Below are 15,850 nucleotides of genomic sequence, written 5' to 3'. Positions count from 1 at the left end.
CAGTAAGTTGTACTGTATTTTAAAAAAAATGCAACAGTGTAGAGCAAATAAGAAGGATTGGTAGGGAGGGACTGGAGATGCATTTTTCCAAGGCCAATGGGCTTAGAACTGAATTGTTGCCCTCAATTGAGTGCTTGGGAGAAAATGTAGTAAACGATTACTACTGCCTGATGGCCTGCACATGTATCACTTTACCCATCCCTTCTTTTCTGTGGGTGGTGATCAGAGTTTATGCTGAAGCTTGGTTGGATGGTTATGGTTTGGAGTTAGTTGGATGGTTATGGTTTGGAGTTGGTTGGATGGTTATAGTTTAGAGTTAGTTGGATGGTGATAGTTTGGAGTTAGTTAGGATCAGATCTGGGATAAAGATTGGACCTAAGGACTAAAGTGTTTAAGGTTAGGGTCCGAGTTAGGGGCAGGTTTAGTAAAAGGGTCAGGACTTAGTTTAGCGTTAAGGCTAGAGTTAGGCTCAGGGTCATCAATAAGGCTAAAATTGAATCAGATCTAAGGTTATGGTTTGGGTCCAAGCGGGAGCCCGGTCAGGGCCATCGATAAAGTGAGAATCTATGGTCAACGTTAGAGTGCAGCTTGAGGTCGAGGTATCGGCTCTAGTTCACAGCCACTATTAAGGATTTAATGGGGTACAGGCACATGTTTGATTTATTGGTTAGGTAAGGTCGAACATTAGGGCTAGGATCAGCCTCATTGCTGTGGTAGAGTGAAATACTTATTTGTGAATCTACATTTATTTGTGAATCTACATTAATTTTCAAACTTCCCCCAGTTAGACTTAAATATAGCATAACCCATCATTGAAGTGAAACAGTTTGCGATGAAGCATGAACCATAAGTAGACATATTGGCGAAAACCACGTAGATGAAATGACACAGATCCTTGTCTGTCATGAGATGTATTCATATCATGACAGGGATCCCTAGCTATCACGATAGCGCTCTGTATCTTGGGTCATCTGTTTACTGATGAAATTATATTTATGAATTCTGAATATTAGCTTTTATTAATGCATTGTGGTAGCACAATTGCTTTGAAGCTTTTTGAAATGTATCACAGTTAGTGAATTTGCTAAATTTACATTTGCACACGTGCAAATTAGAAGTCTAACTACTTGTCAATCCACACTCTGGGAGTCTCAGGAAATCATGTAACTTCTTGACCAGCAAATTGATAGTTTGGTTAGGCTGGGGGAGGGTTATCCTGCTTGACATGTGACTGACCCTGCCCCTGAAGTACCCACTCTGTAGAGGTCACATGCCTTGTGAGAAGTTGCCTGATCTCTGATTGCTCCATTGACCGGTGGCCATCGGAGGCCGGCCTCCGCTCTCTTGCGGGAGGCTGCCGGGTCCACCGCGCATGCCTTGCTCAGCTCTGCTCTTCTTCCACAGGTACTTTTCCGTCTGTTTCTACCTGTTGCTCCTCATGATGATCCAGGGCTTTGGCGGGAAGGTGGCCCTCGTGGAACGGCTGAAGGACAAATGGTTGCCAATCAACACTGGCCCGTGCTGCTGCTGCTGCCCCTGCCTGCCGCCCACCAGGATGACCATGTAAGTGAGCACCTTGTCTAAGTCCAACAGAACCTCTTGAGAGCTCCTACTGTCCTATTTCAGACTCAAGTGGTTCATTCACTCCTGTCTTTTCCAATATTTGTAGTAATGGTACTCTTTTATCTTATTATAGTATTTGTGGTCTGTTTGCTTTCTGGTAGTTTTATTGTTGGTTTTATTCAGATAGTGGTAGCTTTTATTTCTGATTACAACACTGTAGAATTTCTTGGTGTTTAGATATTTGCTGCTTTTCTTTGTGTTTTGATATTTACAGTCATTCTTTGTTATATGGCCCCAGAAGTCTTTCCTAATGACAATATTTGCAGCAAGGGAAGTAGCTTTTCCTCCACAGGCAGTGATGCTGCAGGGGAAAAAAGCCCCCCCTTCTTTGTCTTGAAGTTGTTGCTACATTTACTCTATTATCGCGTCTGGAATTGTTCCCCTTTAATAATGGATGTAATTTGTTGGTTTTACGGTTACCTTAGAGGACACTTTGGGTTGTTCTTATAATCTCTTGTTTAATCCTTAATTTCTTCAGCCTTACCTTTCTTCAATCAAATGTTAAATCCATCATTTAACCCTGAGTTTAGGCAATTATCTTCAAAGATAAAAGATGTTCATTTTCTTCTTTACTGGCACTCATAGTTCATTGGTTGTTTGGGAAGATATTGATCTTAGCAGCAGTAAAACAGAGTAGTGAGTGTGAGTGTAAACATCTGTCACAGTGGACATGGTCTGGGTTTGTTCTCCAATTGTGACCACGGCCCTGATTACGATCATGGTGGAGGGGATACTCCGTCACAAACGGGTGTATTACAAGTACCCTAGGATATAATGGAATTGTAATTTGGCGTACGGAATACCCATCACACTTGTGACGGAGTAACCCTGTCTGCCAAGATCATAATCAGGCCAGAAGTTATTAGTGACTTTTTGTTGAAGCAACGGACCCAAATCAATCAAATCATTGATTCCTCGAGCGGCACTACTGGTTGTAAAGTTGTCTGCTCTTTCAGTGTCTTGTAGCATCTATTGCATTATCAATTTAGAGCTTGGCGGAGAGGGTACTGTATCACAATGGCAATGGAGTACTCTCTCCGCCAAAGTAATCTGTGTTCCCAGATTTATAATGGAAAGTGCAACACTCTAAGTATTGTAATGTACCGAAAACTACAGGAATGCATTTGTTGTTCTCATCTGGTATGATATAACTTAAGAGGAACTGTAAGAACATTTCACTTGTTTACAAAATATGGAAAGAAGTTATTTTTCGCAGTAAAATCCACATTTTTGGTGCATTAAAAATGTGAAATGTGTATATTAAAACATTTAAGCATTTATGTAAAGAAAATTGTGAATTTATAACAATTCGACTTGAAAATATATTTAAAGTGTGTAAAATATTTTGAGTTTATTAAATGTGTTTTATTGTATTAAAAGAAACTTAAAGAATGTTTTAGGGAAAAAGGGGTCTCATTCAGTGTTTGGTGGATGCGGGCCTCCAAAAAAACTCCAATTAATATCACAAATGGTGCTCGAGTGGGGAGAATGGTCCCATAGCAACGTTTTTGTGTCTTAATTTTCCTTAATCAATAAAACCTGAAGAGATCCAAAAGATATTGGAAAGAACGCCTTACCCACGTACTGTGGCATGCTTTTTCATCTGTGTCCTCTCTGTACCGAAGTAGGTGAATGCCACTACAGCAGACTCAAACTTGTGCAGAAAGTTCCTCAATAATTGTTTGCGTGGACTGTAGCAGAGATCCAGGGGAAAGTGCTGTAGTTCATTAATCCACTTCTTTTGCCAACATGTTTTGAGCGATATCTCAGCCCAAAAGGGTCAACGTTTTTCTACAAGTTCTAACAACTCCCTGACTAACTACTGCATACATTCCATCCATAATCAGGAGACATAAGGCTCACATACATGTCTTGTGCATTCCATTTAGACACCCTAATCTGAGAAATCTCTGTTAAATAGCATTGTAAGTGCATTTACAATATACAGCAAAGTCGGGGAACTATAGGTGTTGCAAGCGAAAATGACTCTTTGACAAGTGTGTGATCCCAGTTATGACTATGATGCTAACACCCAGACATGCAGGTTCTCAGGACTTGCTCTTGGGACTGAATGACGGGGTATGTGGTTCCCAGAAGAGACCGTACTGGAAGATTGAGGTGGACCATAGAAACAGGTTTTCTAGTCTCCTCTGGCTTCACTTTCCAGTCAGGGCGCCTGCATAGTTTCCATGCCTTGCCCTGCTAATGATTCCATGCAGTTCAAGCAAGCTGCATGAAGGCATTGGCTTAGGGTTTCTCACTCACAGAATCATTCCCACAAAAAATCAACTGTTGTGTTACCCTTCTGAACTATTCATTAAACTACTGCAAATGGTGTTTTAACCACATCAATTATTTTTCCCCATATGTGGATTATCAAAGAGGCCATGATGGATATGGCAGCATGTTTTGGTTGTTTGGCCACATAGGGAAGCACCAGACCCTACAGAACATGTGGTTACTGGGATTGCAGGATCCTTGTGAAACTGTTTGCCTTCCAGAAGCCTAATAGTCGCATATTTATCTCCACAGGGGGAAGCTCAGGCTCTTCATTGTCGGCGTTTTCCAGTTCTCCTTTCTGAAGCCCCTCTGTGCCTTTATCGGTCTAATACTGTGGACAGACGGAATCTACGATGTAGAAGATGTAAGTGCGGTCTTAAAATAAAGTATTTAACAATGGCAGGATGACGGGATATTAAACGATAAAGTTGTAGGAAGCATAGCTAATAATCTTGACCACTTCTCTTCATTCCATTTTGGGCAGTGACCAAGAAAAATGTGCACCACTTGGCTGAGTAATATTACTTTTGTTCTCACAAATCTTTAGAGGAACATGCCCGTTTCCAGATACTGAATTAATTTGCCCATAAAGTGTAATGTTATTATTTAAATAGGTGGAATATAGATACCCTTTGAATGCAACTTATCCGTCCGTGCCTACCAAGTGTATAAAGACAAAAATGCAGCACCCTTCTAGCTGAAAGTTGTTTTAAAGATTGCAGAAATTGAAACATCAGACAGTTTAACCTACAGATTAAGTACTTTGTGTAATAACTAAATGTTAGGGAAATAATTACATTATGCAATAAGGAATGCTGCAGAAGTACAAGCCAATACCTTCCAAAAATCTATATATCAAGAAATCCTCTTAGGGAAGAATATGCCTGCATGCCTAAGGACTTGAATGAAATATTGCTGCTTCTTCTGTAATTGATGATATTTCAATATTTCAACACTCTCATCCTCCGGCCTTTTACCATAACTGTATTGTGCTAAAATCTCACATATCTATCTATCTATCTATCTATCTATCTATCTATCTATCTATCTATCTATCTATCTATCTATATATTTTCTATTTATTTTGTTCTTCATATTTAATTTAAAAACATAATTTGACATACACCATATTCCTAGATCATAGTCACATACTTTGCCACACTTTAATACAGCTCATCTCTTACAGTCATTTATACTCTAGGTATATCCCCGGTGGGCGACAAGTTAAACCTCTTACTGTATTAATCATACCTTTCAAAGAGATCTTGATCAATTTATTCGTATCTGCAAACTTGTCATAGGTCGTCACTACATTATTTATTGATTTTAATCTCAGATTTTCAGCTTTTCAAAATAGTTCGCCTTCATTGGGATATGAATACATCTTTTGGCACAGTTTAAAATATAATTGTAGTCTTTAGTATACACATTTGTCTTTAAAATCAGTGTGTTTGTTCTTTACAAATCCCCTCCACGCGGAGTTGGTATGAATATATTTGCTTTCCGGAATGTCCTCTTTTCATTGCTTTATAAAGGAGATCTTTTTGTTCCTCTGTTTAATTTGTCTTGTGTCCGAATGAAATCCATCTGGCAGGACAGTTACACGAAAGAGTGGGTACCAGGACCTGCCAGGCATGGGCACCCCAGAATATCCTGAAGACACTGAAGTGTCTGAGAAGTAACCTAGGCAGATGTATTGTTGTTCATGCCAACCATGATCAATCTTGTATTTACTTATTTTGTAAAAGGACAACCTGTGATGGCTTGCAACCTTGCATCACTGATGATGACGCAACAGTTCTTGAAGATTACTAACATGGTTGAAACAACACCTGATGTTATAGTGGATCTGGTCAAGCAGGTGGAAGTTTCAGATCCGATCTTCAGAAGGGGTCAAAGTGTGCACACAAGTCCTTGTCTCTAATTGTTGGGGGGCTGAACCAATAGGATTCCTGATAAGTTGGGACGGTCTCTTTCAGTCGGTTTTTTTAACAAAACATGCATGGTTACAAACATTCTTCAATTTTAGGAAGAAAGTTTTCCAACCCAAAGACTGACAATCCATTGTGGAGCAAATACCTTTTTAGAGCTATTGATTTGAATGGTTGTCAAATGCAAAAACAACAGTCCCGTGCTCACTGCGCCACTGGAGTCAAGCTATCCTGGCTGATGAAGGCTGATAGCCAGAAACCAGTCCTAGGATGCTTGATTCCGGTCCAGGGAAGACATGGCTTGGCAGTTCGGGCTGGACTGTTCCCATGAGGCACAGGGTCAAGACTGATTTGCATATGGCCATGTCTGAACTGGGGTGGCGTGGTGAGCAAAATAACAATGGATTAAACCCAGATCTGTGATTGGGGGTGAATGTTTTGCCATTGTGCAACATTCCGTCCATCCTCTTGTGTGTTTTGTTGAATGGTTGTGGCATATGTGTCGGCACTCAAAAACACATAGTTACTGCACCAAGACGGAGTCCGTTCTCATTAATATCCAGCAGATTAAGTTTGAAATCAATGAGTCTGGAAGACCGAGTGTGGTACTAAAAGTATTGTTTATTTCATATGACAAAATTATGGAAAGCACAACTAGAACGCCATGTTGATTAAATTGCGCGTGGCTTCGTTTTTCCATGCAGAGACTCATACCAGTGTGAACATAACAAAATGACGTCTATTTGCCACATTTTGAGGTGACAATCTGATGTGCTGTTCGAAATTCAAAAAGGGGACTGCTGGATTTGTGAAATGTTTTTTTTTTTTCTGAAATCATGAAAGTTAACTGTTGTTGAAGAGCTTACTTTAGCCCTGAAAAAGTCCCACTTGTTCTCTAGGACAGAAACGCGTTGGCTGTGTTTTCTATAATTTTGTGATATGAAATAAAGAATACTTTGAAAATAACGTGTGGTCTTCTAGACTCATGGATTTCAAACTTGATCTGCTGGATAGTAATGAGAACAGACTTTGTTTTTGTGCAGTAAATGTGTTGTGTGACTCTCCCAATCCCTATTTGTGATCCCTATGTGGAGCGATCGGTTAGATTGACGTATACCAACTGCTTATAACAAAGCATGACATATTACATCCGCCTTCTTGTGTTCCAGGTCTCGTCAACAAGTACCGCACTGTGGATTAACACCTCCTTGGGCGTGAGCACCATGTTCGCCCTCTGGCCCCTCGGTATCCTGTTCCGAGAAGCAAAATTACATCTGGCTGAGCAAAACATAGGGGCAAAGTTTGCTTGTTTTCAGGTACAAAAGATTACGGTTTCCTGTCAAATCTTGGCGAATAACCTAAGAAACGCAAACTATAGTACTAGGTCCATATTGTAGAGAATGTCGATGCCTTAAAAATCCTGGGGAAGACCAAAGGGGTTCTTGAGTTTATCCATTGATGAGTTGCCCAGAAACACATTGGGTGGGAAAGGAATTAAACACTAAAATACCCAAAAATGTTTGGTGCGAAAATGGGTGGATGAGCAAGCGAGGGATGCTTCAGTTGATATGAGTTGCTGCTGGAGTAGGCGGATGCACAAGAGGGTGAATACTCCAGTGGGTCGGCATAAAGAATGGTGTGCTAGGTGGCTATTAAAGTTGATTGGTCTGCAGAGGGCTGGAGCTGAAGTGAACCAGTGCTGAATTTGCTGGGTTTGAAATGGGTGGGTGCTGAAGGACGCTTGAGGGGGCTATAGAAAGTGGGTGCGTAAAGTGGTAGATTTTGTAGGAGGCGGCCCCGAAAAGAGTATGAGCTGGTATTTGAAGATACTGGCCTTAAAGAAGGGTTTTTTGCCAGATTTGCAGAGGAATGCTAGGGTAGATGGGTTCTCAAATGAGTGATCACTTAAGGTGGGAATGCTGAAGAGATCTAAACTGATGCATGAAGCGAGCCTATGTTTACACTCTTTTTAACATTTTTTGACCCTATAGATTCAACTCATCCTCAGTGCTTTGCAGACCTCCATCTTTTCCATCTTGGCCAGCACCGGCACAGTGGCCTGCGCCCCTCCGTACTCCTCCAAAGCCAGGTCACAGCGTGAGTATCCGAAAGGGACCAGTCCTAGCATGATCCAGGCATATTTGTCTACAGCAGTCTTAGATGGATCACTGAGGTGGAGAAGTGTGGCTCAATGGTTAGAGCGGCAGACCCTGATGCAGAGGTCTGGCCTGGGACCAGGGTTCAATTCCCGCCTCGGCGGCTCTTGGATTCAATTTCCCCGGACCTGATAATTCTCGCCTCGGTGCCTAGTCTAATCATGGGTCCCACTCTGCAACTCTAGGCAATAGCTTGCTTAATCTCCACAACGGCCCCAGCGGCGCTGGGAGGCCTGGCTTCACCTTGGGGGTGCCCAGGAGTGGACATTTCACAGGGATAAGCCAGGAAGGGTTCCACAGCAGTATGCGTACAGCGCCAAGACGCCTCAGGGTATAAGTGCGCTATACAAGTACGATTCATTTCATTTCATAAAAGGTAAAAATATGGATCAAGGAAATGACTTTTTCTGCAAACATTTGAGATAAACAGAGGTCCATCTTTGCCAAGGTGTGGATGCATTTGTCAAGGTGGGATGCAGGGAAGGTCTCTCCAGTTCCTCCACTGGCTGCCCGAGGAAAGGGCTCGTCCTCCTGTATGCCATGGTGTCAGCCGCACAGTGTCATAAATGTGAAAGGAGTTAAGTGCCTCCTGAAGAGGGTCTCAGTTAAGAAGAAAAAGCAACAAACTGCAGAAAAAACCGCATTGTAGAGATTGGTAATTCTTGATTGTCCTTGATGGTTACTGCAGAGGGTGAAAAGCAAAACACCTAAATTTCCCTGAATCAAGTTTGAGGAAAAGCCGAGCATTAGGTCTTGCAGAAGGAAGAATCCAAGGGAATCCTGCCGAAGGAAAAAAGAGCGAGAAATAAGGGACAAAAATGTATCTGAATGTGCAACAAATGTTGTGAAAAAGAGGGGGAAGAATGTGTTGTGATGCATCCTTCTCTCCCAAAAGACTTCTGTATGCAAAAAGCAGGAAATGACATCACAGTAAAATGGGTTGATGCCATCTTGGATTGGAAACTTCAAGGAACAAACACTGGAGCCGCGGCCATCTTGGATAGGCATTGATATAGGTCTAGTTGCACCTACTACTCCAGAAGACTGGCTTTTCCAAGAAATGGGGAACACAAAAAGTGATGGAGAAAATGCTTGAATTATCAGTCTCTGGTTCGTTAATCTGGCCGCATCTCAGTCCATTGCTAATTTGCACATGATGCCACCTCAGTTTGGACCCAGCCATATTCAAATTAGTCTTGACCCTGCTCCAGTGGGAACAGTCCAGACCAAGCCTAAAGGCCAGGTCCTCCCTGAACAAAAAACACATGCAACCCAAGACCTGTTTTGCCCTTTTAGGGCTCATCGGTCAGGTATAGCTTGGTTCCAGTGGCACAGTGCCAACATCTGGTCATATATATTCCACTTAGGGCATCAAAATGAAGTATACAAAAACGTGACGGTTGGAGAGCTAGAGTCAATCTCAGCCACTGGCATTTACTCAGGGTCTGCATCGCAGCCCATTGATTGATCCGGTGCATGCAGCAGAGGCACCCTTGGTGCAAGGTAGCCTGCGTTTGAACTAGGCAGCCCATTGTGCGCCAGCGCTCGGGGAAGGACAGGAATGTGCCGTAATGGAATTCATTATTTACATTCCTGCCCTTTCTTTGTGACGCAGCAAAGCAAGGAGCTTGCTGCACTGCGCTGTGCCAGTTCACACAGAACATGGACTTCTATTGGAATTCTCCAGGGTATATTATCAAGCCCATTATCGCCGCTTTAGCAGCAGTTTTCTGCTGCTAAACTGGCGATAATTTTTAACGCCTTCTTGATAATAGAGTCTCTCCTCCACCCACAGCCAGGTACGGCGGTCTGTCTTTCGGTAGAGGTGAGATAGGAATGCTTATCTAGGGGCAGTCTCCACCTACCCTCTGCCACGTGCACTGCAGGTCCCCCAGAGCATGGGAGGTGCATGAGGGCTCCACCAGAGTGGAGGTATACAAGATCACACTCACAGCCCATCCACCCCCACACATAGCAGCTTTGCCAGACTGGGAAAGTAAGACAGCCCTCACAAAAATGTTCAATCCAGCCCGCATAGTGCTGAGTGAGGGAGCATAAGGTGAGCATTCCCCAGTTACTATTCCAGCATCAGGCCTTCGAATCCGTCCATCCATCCATCCACCCACCCATTTACCCATGCATCCATCCTCTCTCTCCTCCCATTCTGATGTCACTCTCCCTCTCTCCCTTTCCACCCACTCTCACTCTCATCTCTTTCTCTCCCCTCTCTTTTATTTCGTCCCAGCTTCACTTCCTCTTCATGTGTTTGTCCCGCTCCTGGAGCATGGCTGAAGTACTGCTTCCTTCTCCAGTGTGTGTCCTTCCACTGGTTGTGCTTTTGAAGGTACTTATTTTTTTCTTGTAGCGTGCCCCGGTTGTTGGTTCTTTGATGGTGCTTGCTTTAAGTGTCGCCTGTGGGAGGAATGTTGCTCCTGTAAGACCTGAAGAGGTCATGTCATGGACTCATGGCCAGGGACGCAAACCCTCTCAGGTCATGCCATGTCGGGTACAGTCTAATCTCGAGCATTGCCCTCCCTCAATGTTCCTTACCGTGTCTCCCAGCAATAAAAAATACACTATTACGCGTCCATCGCTGGCTGCGTCATTGTACTTTTATTTTTACATTTCAGCCATGCTGCACAGAAGCAGCACCTCTGTACAACAAGGCTAAAAACATTGTTGCAGCCAAGACCTAGTGTAGGCAAGATAAACTGGTTTTGCCAATGCTTGTTTTTATAAGCTACAATGTGTTACCAAGTGATCATATCAGCCTGACCAGGTGAAGTCATTCTTCACTCCAGACTACTCTGGTATTTTCAGTGGTCACACCGGTGGCATCGGAACAGCCACTTATGTCACGTATTAGAAGAACATTGGAATGTTGGGAGCTCCATTGAAAACAATGGAGTGCTCCGGGCTTATAATGGCTGGTATAAGCCTGGAGCACAAACATTCCAATGTTTCTTTGTTCACAGCTCTGGCTGTGAACAAAGGCTTCAGGGAGCCTGAGGGGATTTCGATCCCCTCGCGCTCCCTGAAGGCTTTGTTTAATTTGTTAGAGCATTCTGCCCTCTAGTGGCAGAATGTTCTAATAGCCATATAGCCCGTCGTAGCTGGTCTATACTGGCGATTAAAGTCCCGCTGCCTTGTTAAAGTCCCGAGCGGAACGCTGCCGCGGGCTTTTAATAGCCGGTATAGCCCGCAACGGCGGGCTATAAGGCTATATTACATACTATAGGGTGCAAGAGAGCCCACACTACTCCGACATAGTGTCGCGTATCCATTCTATGGGCTTAAACTCTTAAATTCTGCACAGAAGTGCGCCTCGTGTCCCACATTGTTGGCAATAGATTGAGCCCCCCTTAGCTGCAGTCTATGTCTTGCACATTATAGCTTTCATTACAAGTTGGGTGAAATAGGATTGGGTACATCCCACATACGGTAATTACCATTACCCCTGGGTGAGGTATTGACAGCATACGGTAACTACTTCATATTGTGGATTTCTGACTTGAAAATGGGGCATAGCATACAGAGTCGGTATTTAAGTCATCAAATGTTCATATTTCGGCTATTTGGTGGGCCGCTTTCCCCAGTAAATTTCAGCATCTTTCGGAAACTCTCTGGGGTAAACTGATAAATATCACACAGCTTGTAATTCTGGTCCCTCTGCAAATTTTTGTTTGGATCAGGATTCAGCCTTTAACTTCTAATGAAAACCTCACATTTCTCCACAGCCTCCCAAATGTTTCCAGTATAGCCTTAAAACAAACAAGCAGTGGCAAAACCAAATATATATGGCTTTATGGAATGGACACATTCAAACACAGGAATGCCCTATGTTGTCTGCATATGTCCTCACATTAAAGCCAATGGTTGGAAAAATTACTTTTGGGATGGGGATGTCCCTTGCATGATGAACGAGTATGTACCCCTATCCTGAGTGGTCAACAGCACGTGAAACTGCTATCCTGCCCTTTTGTTTGACCGCGGCGTCATGCTAATCTGGTGCTTTCAAAGAAGCCTGGACCTCCTTCTGTGTCAGAAAAGAGCGCGTTCTACTGAGCCTTCTCATCTAAAGTTAAGCTTTGAATATGAACCCAAACCTTTGACTGACATTCCGTGTACATGTCGAGTGCATGTGTGTGTAATAGGTGCTTGGCGCGTCTGGCGAGAGTCTGAGTATTGGGCCAATGGCACTCATTTTGAATGGCATCTGTTTATCATGGCTCACGATGGAGGATACGGACAGCCTCCTCCCGGCAGTGAGACTGTGCTTGCATTCCTGTAGCGGGAGGGTGAAGATCTAGACGCTTAAGTGAAGAGTCGAGACAGTGCTGCCGTAAGAGATTCATTGAGAGCCTTGTTAGCAGGGAGCGGCTGAAAGTTCTTGCCTTCCTTGTCATTCTGTAGCTTGTAGGGGCAAGGTGGGAGACTGCAGTTTCTGTTGTTCAAGGTGATGGAAGTTTCTAGACAGGACCTTCCCTTTCCATGATTTCTGCTTCAGGAAGGCTGATGACCGCTAGTGCAAGAGGGGAAACATCCTTTACAACGCAACTTTTAACACGCAGTGGCTTTATGACGCAACTTTTACAACGCAAACCATTACAACGCATTGCGCTGGGGGGCGCTCTAGGATAGGGAATAGATTTAATTTACTATCCAACACCTTCCCTACTATCCACAGGGACTGGAGTTGGAATAGTAAATTAAACTATTCACTATCCAGCGCCCCAAAGCACTATGCGTTGTAAAGGTATTCGTTGTAAATACCGCGTTGTAAAGGCATGCGTGGTAAAAGCATGCGTTGTAATGTCATAAATCCGTATAAGAGATCTCACACTCCATAGTGCAATTGTGTTGGATATACCTGCTTGAAGCTAGTGGCATTGTTACCTCCTGTGAGAGCCATTACCTTGCACAAAGGCTGTGTCTGAGGGCCAATTAGGGCTGAACTGGTCTTGGGTTGTTTGTGTTCTGATTCAGAGAGGTCCTAGCCAGGCGTACTTCGGACTGGACAGTTCAAGACTGATTTGCATATGGCTGGGTCCAAAATGAGCTGGCATTGTGGGCAAAAGTATAATTAGTTGCAGTGCTACCCCAAATGATTGACCGTGGTTAGACAAATTGCGAGCATTCCTCCCATCCCTTTTGTTTGTCTGGAACATCCAGAAATGACATATAGAGAAGAACCAACCCAAACTGGTTCTGAAGCCTTAGACAGTGGATCCACCTCCCCTGTCTGGAAAATGGGTACACCTAGAAAAGCTGAAATAAGAAAGCAGCTAAGTCTCAGGCGTGGGATTCAAGTTAGCCTACTTTGTTCCAGCTCCACTGTTTTCTTCACCAAGGAAGGGAGTGTTCCTCAGAGAACCGGAAGGACTGTTGTGTGATCAGTCTGTTATCCGCATGACAGCTAGTCTCCTACAAGAGAAGTGGCATCAACTCTACTCTGCCAATGGCTAGTCAAGCTGAGGTTCTTCCTAAGTCTCTGTAAGTCTGGCTGCCTGTGTCTTCAGAAGGAAGGAGAGTGCCTGGCCCTGCAAGAGGAGAGACTGCCCAGAGTGTGGGACATCCAGAAGAAAATGACGATGGACACGGAGTGTAGCTGGTACTAACCAGAGGTGTGCGGGGTCTCCTGATCTCCAGGTGCAGTTCCTGCCATCAGCTGCATGATAGTTTGAAAGGGAAATTGTTCTGTTCTCTTCAAAGGCTTTTTAATTACTCCCAATCTCAAAATCAAACCCTAAGGGCCTCATTTATGAGGCTGTATGTCACTTTTACGCCGCCGGTGCGTCACTTTTTGTGACGCACCAGTGGCGTAAAAAAATGCGCCTTGTTGCGCCATATTTGCAAAGTGACACATCTAGGTAGATGCGTCACTTTGTAAACCCCTGCGCCACATTATACCTGCGCCAGGTACAATGTAAGCAAGGGGGCGTATTGACACAAGAAAGGGTCATAGAAGTGACGCAGTGAAATCTATGAGATTTCACTGCGTCACTTTTAGGACGCCGATGCGTCAAAATCTTACGCCTGCCTCACAGCAGGCGTAAGACTGACGCAGGCCCTTTCACATGGAGCTTGCCCCACGTGAAAGGACGCATTGCTGGAGTTGCGTCACTTTTGTGACACACTCCAGCTATGCGTCACTTTTGCACTTACAGATACGTCAGAAATACTGACGTATCTGTAACTCCTTGCGACACGATGCGTCATACATTAAATATGACGCATCATTGGTATGTTGCAAGGAGTGCGCACTGAGAAGTGACGCATCGCTGCTTTCACGCACCGATGCGTCATTTCTCATAAATGAGGCCCTAAGTGCTGTACGATGAGTTGTGTCTGGTTATGGAAATGTTAGACAGTTTCAATTTCCGAGTTTACTCCTCTTTCTTGACATTCAAGGATAGTTGGTGACCGGACTATGATACCCACCTAATTTTTCATGCTGCATTTTTTTAATCTCTGATTTGCTTCCCTACTTGCCTGCCTACTATGTAAGGCAATTTTTTGTTATTTACAGTGTGTATGTAAAGCGCTCTGATACTTACGGGTCAAGCTAGTGCTATATAAAACTTTTAAAATATTTATATTTTTTAAACTGTGCCCACTGCTGTGTGTTAGGTTTCTAAATGTGTTCTTTTTAGATATGTTATCTTTGGTGGACCTGGGTTATGAATGGAATCACAATTCCTATGAATTATAATTATTTTTTTTTTTATGCTAGAACATTGATGGAGATTTTTAACTTTGTGTTTCTATCGTTCTCTCAGTTATGAACAACCATCTGCTCATCGTGGAGATGTTCCTCGTGTCTGTCGTGGTGAGGGTGTTCTACAGAAGACACAGCGACAACACACCCTACGCAGCCGTACCCAAGCCCGGGTCGGATCACGCTCGCCAAGAAGAGACCGTCTGACCAGGATCACACTTGGATTGTAAATAAACCTGGATAAAGGGAATCATAACTTAAGGAGCTCAGACATTAAAAAAATATCCCCTACTTTGGCTGACAAACCGTTTCTCTGCACTTCGTTTGGAAGGAATAATCGAGAGCGTAGTCTCATACTTTTTTCTGCAATTACCCGCCTTAAATTCTTTAGCAATGTTTTTGAGATTCACATTTCCTTATTAGGTTATGCTTGATAAATATTAAAAGTCATTTCTTTAAATCCCCAGAATGTGATTATTTTGCTGATGGATTCATATAAAGAGTCATTAAATTTGAGAATGTGAGCATATTCCAGAGGAGTGGAATTAGAGTAATGTGGATAGAGTTTGCATGAGGCCATATCCACAAAAGTGTCAGGTGACCACGCCCACCTCTAAGCCCTAGAGCTGACATATCTGTCTGCTGACCACATACCTTTTTGATAAGTGCCTGTCCCATGACCAGGCTCCCCGTGTCCCACCGCTAACATTATCCTGGCAGTGTCAAACCCTATCCCAACTCCAGTCTCCTTGAAGTCCATCCCTAAAGCGATGATGGCCCACACCCTGTCCCATGCCAATTTGACACAAACCACGTCAAGACCATCAAGACACTCAAAGTTTAACACATATTGTAGCAGTAATTGTTTTATAAGCACAAGCACTCCCTCCAAGTCCTTAGATTTTGAAAAATTCATCCAATTTAACAAACAATATTGGCAAAAACGATATAGTTTCTGCGGCCAGAACTTAAATTGTATCCCACCTCTCGATGGTGACAAAAACCATTTCAATTCATAAGATTGCCCACGGTTTCTAAATTCCAGTTGTCAGCCCAAGTCCTCAAGTTGCTTGATTTTCACTCAGTTATATTCATTATAAATGACTTCACAGAGATGAAACTTAAAATTTACTTGGTCCACC

The 15,850-nt window shown here is 43.4% G+C and overlaps 1 protein-coding gene across 2 annotated transcripts in view; it reads left to right on the top strand.

Moving 5' to 3' along the window:
- Window positions 1–15,168, top strand: part of SLC51A (solute carrier family 51 member A) — a 57,749-nt gene extending 42,581 nt beyond the window's left edge. For both annotated transcript variants that reach the window (XM_078667895.1, XM_078667896.1), the window contains exons 5-9: window positions 1,405–1,563; window positions 4,156–4,267; window positions 7,004–7,150; window positions 7,826–7,931; window positions 14,770–15,168. In XM_078667895.1, coding sequence (XP_078524021.1) covers window positions 1,405–1,563; window positions 4,156–4,267; window positions 7,004–7,150; window positions 7,826–7,931; window positions 14,770–14,915 — 670 coding nt within the window. In that variant the 3' untranslated portion in view covers window positions 14,916–15,168. The remainder of the gene's footprint in view (window positions 1–1,404; window positions 1,564–4,155; window positions 4,268–7,003; window positions 7,151–7,825; window positions 7,932–14,769) is intronic.
- Window positions 15,169–15,850: the final 682 nt, after the last annotated feature.

Source organism: Lissotriton helveticus, chromosome 11 (assembly GCF_964261635.1).
Source record: "Lissotriton helveticus chromosome 11, aLisHel1.1, whole genome shotgun sequence".
Classification (NCBI taxonomy): domain Eukaryota; kingdom Metazoa; phylum Chordata; class Amphibia; order Caudata; family Salamandridae; genus Lissotriton; species Lissotriton helveticus.
Note: the sequence above shows the minus strand (reverse complement) of the source record. Positions and strands in the feature narration are given on the sequence as shown.